The following is a 9,985-nucleotide window of genomic DNA, read 5'->3' as shown; positions in this document are numbered from 1 at the left end:
ATCTTTGTACCATCTGCAAATGTAAACAGAATGTCCTCAGTTCCTTCATCCAGATCATTAATGCATAAAACAAAAAATTGTGGGCCAACACTGACCCTTGGGGAACTCCACTACTCATCGGCTCCCATCCTGAGTCATGAGCTGCCATTCATTCTTGAGTTCCCAAGGATGGGAGCCTGTTTTGATCTCAAAATGAGTCATCACTGTCTGCTGGATACATGCAGCAGCACTGGATTTATCACATCGTTTTGCTACTAGGCACAGCACACTAAATGTAACGTATGGCGATTAATATTAATTCCAATTGTATTTGAAATGAGGATGTCACTTATTGGAAAAACTTATGGGTCGAGACTGTGGTGCTGGAAAAACACAGCAGGTCAGGCAGCATCCCAGCACCACACACTCGAACCTGATCCCCAGCATCCGCAGTCCTCATTTCTCCAAGTTGATTTTAACCCTCCCAGAAAAGTTTTTGGGGCTGGTGGGATTGAGTGGAAAAGAAAGCATCACGATGCTGCATGCTTGAAGAGCTGCAATCATTTAACTAACTTTGGATGTGCCACCCGAAAATCAATTACAAACATTTTTAAGGTATGAGATCCAAACATATACACAGGACATGAACGCGAAATCACCGCACCCCAATTCCGCATAATCCACTGCACTCCAGCCAAGTGTAAATGGATTACAGCGAGCAGCATGTGATACAGCTGGGAATTTACAGAATGTTTTGCAAGGTAAATACACGTGATGAGACAATCTTCACTCGCTACACATTCTACAAGCATTAGCTCAAGATTTCAAAGTATGGAACAATTGTTTGCAATAAAAGGGAATAATAAGAAAGTATGCTGCGATATGAATCATGTTAGTTTCTTTCATTTTGATTTTTTAAACATTTTAGCAAACAGGCTGAATGGATATTTCACACTATTCTTTATCTCCTCTCTGATTTTACTCTGGGTCCCTGCATAAATAAATGGATTAATGCAGGAGTTCAATAACTGAAGCATGTATCCACTTTGTTCGACAATAAATATCGGTTTGCCGCTATCAGACCCAGAGGAATAAGAAATATTCGCAATTCGGACGTAAAAGATTGTAACAAAATATAACAAATACAATAGGATGAATGTTCCTGAGATGCCAAAGAGTAAAGCAATGGACTTTCTTCGCTTCTCCATCTCTGGGTCACTCTGAGTCTCTCCATTGCCCTGAGTCCGGAGTCTCCTACGGGCTCGATTGGCGGCAAATATCTGCCTGACAGTCAAAACATTGAGCAGTAATATCAGAATGAAAGGAAGACACGGAGTCAAAATGGAACGAATCCAGTCATATACAGCCCACCCCGGTGCAGTATAATATTCTGGTTTTAGGCCACAGAACCATGGTATTTTGTCAATTGTGTATATCGGTTTATAATGGAAATACGTTGATATATTTTTCATGAAGGACACTGCACACACCGATCCTATGGCCCATGATGCCACCTTCTTCGTGCAATATTTTACTTTCAGCTTTTGACAACATATGGCCACAAATCGATCAAAGGTGAAAGTGACCGTTAACCAGACAGAACTGTCAATGGCTGCAAAACTTAATGCATTGCGAACACTGCATACTGGTGTGATAGACAGGAAACTGAACTGGAAATAAATCACAGCAATACGGTTTAATATTACAACCGTGACCACGACCAGAAGATCTGTCGCTGCCATAGAGACAAGATAATATATGATATTTGTGGAGAGACCGCATCTTCTTCGAGATAAGATCACAATCACTGCCAGGTTAGCTACAATAGAAACAGATGGAGAGAACATAACAGGGATCAGCTAGTTGTCATTCTGACTCTGAGAACCAATCACCTGTTTCCTGGATTTTGCATTAACTTAAAAATGTTTAACTTAAACCTAAGTAGTTAGAAATCGGCAACATAACGAGCAATTGTGAGGTCGCCTTACACAGCTGAAAAGATTTATAATAAAACATTTTGGCAGAATAAAAAACAGTGAAATATTCTGAAGAAACTTTATGGAGAAAAGAAACACAGAAACTAACATCATGTTAAGACATTACATTAACAAGAAATGCAGAAAATGCTGGAACAAGGTAACAGCAAGTAAGGGAACACAGGTTTGGAGACGAAGAAGTATGAGATTACACTTCACAATCTGGATAAGAGTGTCCTTTTAAATAACTGTTCTGTCTTGAAAATGTTTCCATTCACCTTGCTCATAAATATCCCAAAACAACTCAAAGTGAATTAGCATTCTTCTGATTTTGAAGAGAACATTTGCACAGGATGCAATGAAAAATTGCATGACTTGACCATGACATATTTCAGCCATGCTGGGAGCTACTGATTTGCATCAGGTTATGAGAATACATTTAAAGAAATTGGTATTATTTTGCTCGGACAAAAGAATGCCAAGAGGAGATTTGATTGAGGTCTTCAAAATCACGAGTGGATTGAATAGAGTGTAGAGAGAGAAGCTGTTCCTGCTCATAAAGTAAAAAAGAACCAGACGACAGAGATTTAAAGTGATGTGCAAAAAAAGTAGGGATGAGTTGAAATCTTAGGATATGGAATGAATTTCCATGAAATGTGAAAAAGGCAAATACAATTTTTCCATTCAAGACAGCACTGAATGAATACGCGGGTAGGAGTGATATGTAAGGATATGGATGAAAAGACGGAGATTGACGCTCGGCAACCATGCTCATTTGATTAGCCAGTGGTGGCTTGATGGGTCAAATGATCTCTTTCCACATCATGACGATTCTGTAGTGTTACAATTTGGTCAAGTTTTGAATACTTAACGTGGTGATAATTCAGCAAGAATAACATCTGCAAGGTTTGTGAAGGTTTGTAGTTCAGGTTGAGGTTTAGCGAGTAGCTTTGCTCGCTGAGCTGTAGGTTTGATATCCAGACGTTTCATTACCTGACTAGGTAACATCATCAGTGGCGACCTCCAAGTGAAGCAAAGCTGTTGTCTCCTGTTTTCTATTTATATCTTGCTTCACTTGGAGGTCGCCACTGATGATGTTACCTAGCCAGGTAATGAAACGTCTGGATATCAAACCTACAGCTCAGCGAGCAAACCTACACCCTAGAACATCTGTCTACAATTCATTGCCAATCACAACAAATTAAATTCCTGGTACTTCACCGATAACAACTTTATCAATAACGCAAATGCAGTTGCAATTACACTGTGTGTTGTCCTTAAATTCAACCACACTGACAGAATTAATATTACATGTTCAGACATTGTGATAACAGCAACGACATCATATGATGCTATTACAAATCGGGAAATTGACACAATAAAAGCAATGAATGTTACCAAATACATGAAGGCAGTATAACATTACAGGTGAGAAATTGCACAGACAATATGAAGAAATTGTACAATGAAAGCGGCGAAATGTCAAAAATGAGAAAAATTCAGACGTCACACGATACCAGGTTCTAGTCCAACAGGTACATGTGAAATCCCCAGCTTTCAGAGCGCAGTCCCCTCATCAGGTGCAGCAACCCCCCGAAACCTTGTGATTGCAAGTCAACCTGTTGGTCTATAACCTGGTGCCGTGAGTCTTCTGACTTTGCCCACCCCAGAAGACAAATTAATTTTGCATGAACCTCATTAGATTATCACCAGAAACCATCGGATAAATGTGGAATTAACACCGTTATTGTTCAAATGTGACACTAAAATTAATGAAACATTATACCAGTGAAATCAAATAAATTGATTCAGTGAATTATAACACATTTTAAATTAAACTGGAGAAATAGACAACTGCCGTGAAACGCACAGAAAAGAAACACCACTGATGAAATGCGTCGTGTAGCAGATACTAGATTAATACCATAGTCAGAAATTAATGAGATAATTCACCTGGAACTCCGATAGCAGCAAGGATGGGATAATAAATGACAAACACTGGACCTGTCGGTATCGTATGCATTTCTATCACACAAGTTGAGTATTTACTGCAGTTCCTGGGAAAGTGCTCACATTTATATCTGATGTCAGTCTCCTGGTAGTTAATTAGGGAGGTTTCATCATTACGAGCATTGAGTTTATTCTCAGAAACAAAGCTGTGAGCTAATGTTCACCTGTTGTTTATCTTTTGATGGAACGACTTTTTCTCATGTGCTGTGATTGTCTTCTAAAGGGAATCAAACGTGGATCGCAGAGTTACCCTGACAACATTGATGTTTAAGAAACAATACCAGCCTGCATAGTACCACTTAGTAAGTTGTAGGGGCGCTGTTCCTGACCAAGCATGATGAGTGAAATTTTTAAGAGTGAAACGAGATCATGTTCTCATTTCAGATCGCCCGCGCTACGAGTGCTCTCAGAAGAGTAATATGATTCCAAATTGCCCAATATATTTACTGTCGATCGCCTTTAATGTGCAGAGTTCCACTTCAGTGCTGTATATTTTCTGTACAGTTTGGAAGAAGCAACAAGACAAGGGAGTACACAATAAATGGGAGCAACTTGGGAAGCTCAGAGGAACAAAAATGAACTTTGGTTTCTTGTCCTTTGTTCCATGAGCATGGAAGGGCAGTGAAGAGGATAGTTAAGATCGCAGATAAGATGCTTACCTTTGTTAGTGGTGGACAGATTGTAAACGTATACAGGTAACGTGGAGCAGTACATAACTTTGGTTATGGCAAACTTTAGCTTTGAATATCCTGTATTATCACGTGTTTCCCTGAAACGATATAGTGAAAAGTATGTAACTTCGCTCGTGCACAAGTGCTCCTCACAGAATAAAATAAAAAATGATCATTTAAAGAGGCTTCAGCTTTTCCTTCTCCACTGCTCCAGCATATTGCTGCCAGAGACCTGCTCCTTCGATATGCCGTGACAAGTGCCCTGCTCTGGGCTTCCCAGTCCACGCCATGCCGTTGAGAGAGTGGCCAGCTTACTGTGTGCAGCATGGTTACCACCTTGTCGCAAGGATCCGGTTATGCTGGAGGGGTGTGCAAAGGAGATTTAGAAGGACTTTGCCCCTGATGGATTATTTCAGCTGTGAAGAGAGACCGGATAACCCCCAATTGTTTTCTTTGCAGTAGAAAATTTTGAGGGAGAACCTGATAGAGTAATTGACTAAGTACTCAGAGGCTACAGATCTATTGCAGCAGAATGGTCCTAACATGAGTAGTCATAGAGTCACACAACACAGAGAAAGGCCCTTCGGACAAAACTGGTCCATGTGGACAAAAATATCCAACCACACTAAGCCCATTTCCCCACTGGGTCCATATTCTTCTAAAAATTTCCGATCCATGTATTTGTCCAATTAGAGTCATCGAGTCCTACAGGACAGATTCAAATGCTTTGGCCCAAACTGGTCCATGCTGGCCAAAATGTTCTTCTGTTCTAACCCCATTTCCCTGCACTTGGTCGATATCATTTTAATCCTTTTCAATCCATGTATTTGTCCAAATGCCTTTTAAATGTTGTTAATGTACCTGCCCCAACCACTTCCCATCGCAGCTCATTCCATATACATACTACCTTCTATGCAGAAGCGCTGCTCCTCAGGTTCCCTTTTATTCTTTCCCCTCTAACTTTAAACTGATGCCCTCTCACCCTCGATTCCCCAACCTGGGGAAAAAGATAAGTTGCAGTCATCCTATCCATACCTGTCATGATCTTACACACTTCTATAAGATCTCCCATCACTCCTATACTCGAAAGAAAAATGTCCTAGCTTGTCCAACCTTTCCCTGCCACTCAGACCCTTCAGTTCTGGCAGCATCCTTGAAAATTTCTTCTGCACTCTTTCCAGTTTAATAAGATCCTTCCTTCAGCAAGAGGACCAAACAGAACACAATACTCAAAGTGACCTTACCAACATCCTTTACAACTTCTATACTGAGTGATCTGACTGATGAAAGCCAGTGTCCCAAGAACCATTTTTACTGCCCTATCTACCTGAATTCCACTTTTGGAGAGCTATGCACCTGAACTCCAAGGTCCTTCTGTTCCACTACACTTCTTAAGGCCCTACCATTCACCATAAAGCTCCTACTTTGATTTGAGTTTTCAAAATGCAAGACCTCACTCTTATCTATATCAAAATCTATTTGCCATTTCTTGGCCCATTTCCCCAGATGATCAAGGTCTTTCTGCAATATTTGACAACCTTCCTCACTGTCCAGCATACTACCTATTTTAATGTCATCTAAAAACTTACTAACCATGCCTTGTACATTTTATCCAAATCATTGATTACAGATCACAAGCAGCAATGGGCCTAGCAATAACGTCTGAGGAACTCCACTAGTCACAGACCTCCAGTCTGACAAGAATCCGTCCACTTTTATCCTCTGCTTCCTACCATCGAAGGTCAACATTTAAGTGAAGTTTAATGCAAATAGCAATAATTTTAGAGAGGATGTATAGAGAAAGATTTTTCACCCCACAGCATAACGGTAGCCTGGAACATACTGCCGAGGAGGACAGTTGAGGTGGAAACCTCACAATCTTTAAAACATACTTCATTGAGCACACCTCATGTCTTTCAAGGCTTTGACATTAGTGCAGGAAGTAGGGCACATATACATTGAGTATATTTTGGGGGTACATAAACAATGGGCTGAAGACTAGGATCCTGAGGATGTCACCTAGACAGGGGACGAAACGTTTGCAACAAAAACTTCCAGCTCGGCGAACAGAACCACAGCAACGAGCACCTGAGCTACAAATCTTCTCACAAACTTTGAATACCCTAACCTTTCCTTATTTTAAAGGCAGATGTGAAGTGTGTGTTCCAGGTGTAATGCAGCTGGACAAAGCACTCATATTTAAGCAAAACAGAATTTATTTAAACACTACAGGTGAAGCACGAAAAAAGAAAGTGGAATTTAAAATAACTTAATTATTGGAAATTTTAACCAATATATCACAAATTAACTGCTCCAAATACAGTAACTTCCCCATAAACACATCACTTGGGATAAAAAAGATAAATACAAAGAGTCATACAGGCAGGAGGGAGCCGCATCAAGAGAGAGATCGCAATAGAAAGTCGGAGTAATTCTTCACTGAAGCTTGTAACTCCCCTGGATTGACACATCTTGTGATTGCTACAGCTAAACGCAAACTAGGATCAACTTGAACTGTGAGAACTGGCCACTCCCCTTCCATTATAAAACTAGACTCTTTGGTACTTCTGCCTTTACAATCTCTCTTTTAAAAAAACAAGGACAAAATAACCTTTTTAAAGTGACAGCATCATCACACTCTTCTGAACTGTATAATTCTATGACACTGTGATGAGCCCGATATCCTCCAAAGGGATTCAACTTTATGGCATATTGAAGGATACTCTGCCATGACACATTTCAACTTCTCCTGTCCCTTGATGAAGAAATGACTGTTTCCTCCACAACTGTTTCTCTCTCTCTCTTACAAATACTCCCACTGGGGAGAGCGCAAACAAAATCATGACACGACTACTTGGAAAGATAATAGTGCTTGTTATAGTCTAATATCTGATCAGAGCTTGCGAAGGGAATATTACAAATGGAGCAACAAATATTCCCATCAACTGTATATTGAAAGGATTTTTAAACATTTTTAATTTTGTGCTGATGGATGCAACATCAATGCAGCTCTCAGGGCCATCGAGACATGAAGTGATATTTGAGTCCAAGCATTTAGACTTCAGAATGTTACTGATGGGTATTTGCAAGGTTTGTGAAGGTTTGTAGCTCAGGTTGAAATTTAGGGTGCAGGTTTGCTCACTGAGCTGTAGGTTTGATATCCAGATGTTTCATTACCTGGCTAGGTAACATCATCAGTGGCGACCTTCAAGTGAAGCGAAGCTGTTGTCTCCTGCTTTCTATTTATATCTTTCTCCTGGATGGGGTTCCTGGGGTTTGTGGTGATGTCATTTCCTGTTTGTTTTCTGAGGGGTTGATAGATGGCATCTAGATCTATGTGTTTGTTTATGGCGTTGTGGTTGGAGTGCCAGGCCTCTAGGAATTCTCTGGCATGCCTTTGCTTTGCCTGTCCCAGGATAGATGTGTTGTCCCAGTCGAAATGGTGGCTTTTTCCATCAGTGTGTAGGGCTACGAGGGCCACCACACACTGCAGCACAGATGAACTATGCAAAACAGAGGAGAACCACCTATACAACGTATTCAAGAAGAACGGATACTCAAAAAATACAGTGTGCAGATTCCTTAAGAACAAACCACGACAAGCAGACCAAACACAGCCAGAAACCCTAACCACCTTACCATACATCAAAGAAGTTTCAGAAATGACAGCCAGACTATTAAGACCCCTCGGAATCCTAGTAGCACACAAACCCACCAACACTCTCAAACAAAAACTAACAAACTTAAAAGACCCAGTACATCCCATGGACAAAACCAACGTCATCTACAAAATTCCATGCAAGGACTGCCACAAACACTACATAGGACAAACAGGAAGATAGTTAGCCACCAGGATACATGAACACCAGCTAGCCACAAAAAGACATGACCCTCTCTCGCTCGTAGCCCTACACACGGATGAAAAAAGCCACCATTTCGACTGGGACAACACATCTATCCTGGGACAGGCGAAGCAAAGGCATGCCAGAGAATTCCTAGAGGCCTGGCACTCCAACCACAACGCCATAAACAAACACATAGATCTCATCTATCAACCCCTCAGAAAATGAACAGGAAATGACATCACCACAAACCGCAGGAACCCCATCCAGGAGAAAGATATAAATAGAAAGCAGGAAACAACAGCTGCTTCACTTGGAGGTCGCCACTGATGATGTTATCTAGCCAGGTAATGAAACGTCTGCATATCAAACCTACAGCTCAGCGAGCAAACCTACACCCACTGATGGCATCACAGTAGTCAGGGTTAACGTAAAGTAACAGGGTAGGGGAATGTGTCGGGGGTGGAATACTCTTCGGAGGGTTGGCTTGGACTTGTTGGGCCAAATGTCCTGTTTTCACACTGTTGGGATTCTATAATAGACTAGCTCCAGCCAGCAACAATTGGAAACCAAACATCAAATTTCCATGGACCGGAAGGAAATTTAAAGTTCAGTTTTGTCTTTTCCTACCGAAACAAGCCAGAGACATATAGAATTCGAGGTGAAACAATCATTTACTTGTAATTCTTTCAACCGATTACACTGTAATCTCTGTTTGGTCAAATCCTGTGAGTCCCAGCAACCCATTTGTCAATCTCCACCCAATTCAAAACCACATATGAAGGTATTGTATCCAACAACATTTCTGGGGTTTGACAACACATGGGCAGTAACACCATGGACCTATGTGGAACAATTAGCTGTAGATGGAGCCAACATGTTCTCGAACTGAAGCAATGCTCAGACGTATTGGTCCATGTTAAAAACATTGGCCAAGTACATCCTGTTCACACAACAACAATAACAACAATAAAACAGAAATTGAATCAACCTGATTGGTGGAAGAGTGACCTTACACAGAAATAAACTCACACTAACTCTCATTCTGAGTTTAATCGCAGGCATTATTTCCTGACATATTTTAGGCGCTGAGTCAGTTGTGGAAACCTATTAGATTCTAACATTATCTAGCATTCGGAATCCCATAATGATTTGTTCAGACTCGTTTTCAGTTACAATCCACTTTGAGCCTCTTCACCAATGAATTTTCATGCATCAAATTGTCAGATATGCAACAAATAAGTACGGCTGAAGAAAAGAGATATACAATTTGCAGAAAGACAAAAATTGTCCACGGTACATCTCCTTTTCCCAGCAATGGCAAACGTGGAGACGATCGCTGATCACTGCACTGGTTTGTGGGTTTTTTTAAACCAGACAGTGACACGCCTTACTTTCATAAAATTCTTGTGTCATCTGACAAGGAAAATGTGAATCAGGTACTGGTTTGAAAATTGCCATCTCCAAAATGAAAGCAATATAGAATAAAAAGCAAACACACATCCAA

The 9,985-nt window shown here is 40.7% G+C and overlaps 1 protein-coding gene across 1 annotated transcript; it reads right to left on the bottom strand.

Moving 5' to 3' along the window:
• Positions 1 to 881: 881 nt before the first annotated feature.
• Positions 882 to 3,978, bottom strand: LOC148141468 (putative G protein-coupled receptor 139). The gene is made up of 2 exons (XM_087978128.1): positions 3,909 to 3,978; positions 882 to 1,798 (listed from the first exon to the last, which is right to left on the bottom strand). The coding sequence occupies exons 1-2, from the start codon at positions 3,976 to 3,978 to the stop codon at positions 882 to 884; spliced, it is 987 nt and encodes a 328-aa protein (XP_087834254.1).
• Between the last annotated feature and the right edge of the window lie 6,007 nt (positions 3,979 to 9,985).

Source organism: Chiloscyllium plagiosum, unplaced genomic scaffold (genome assembly GCF_037043375.1).
Source record: "Chiloscyllium plagiosum isolate Xiang-an unplaced genomic scaffold, Cpla_swu_hap1 HiC_scaffold_33, whole genome shotgun sequence".
NCBI classification, from domain to species: domain Eukaryota; kingdom Metazoa; phylum Chordata; class Chondrichthyes; order Orectolobiformes; family Hemiscylliidae; genus Chiloscyllium; species Chiloscyllium plagiosum.
Note: the sequence above shows the minus strand (reverse complement) of the source record. Positions and strands in the feature narration are given on the sequence as shown.

What these genes read in the sequence shown, in the direction of transcription:
- LOC148141468 (XM_087978128.1), bottom strand. Translation starts at nt 3,978, where the DNA reads ATGCATACGATACCGACAGGTCCAGTGTTTGTCATTTATTATCCCATC. An exon ending in TGCTGCTATCGGAGTTCCAG is followed by an intron (nt 1,799 to 3,908) that starts GTGAATTATCTC and finishes TTTCTATTGTAG; the next exon opens with CTAACCTGGCAGTGATTGTG.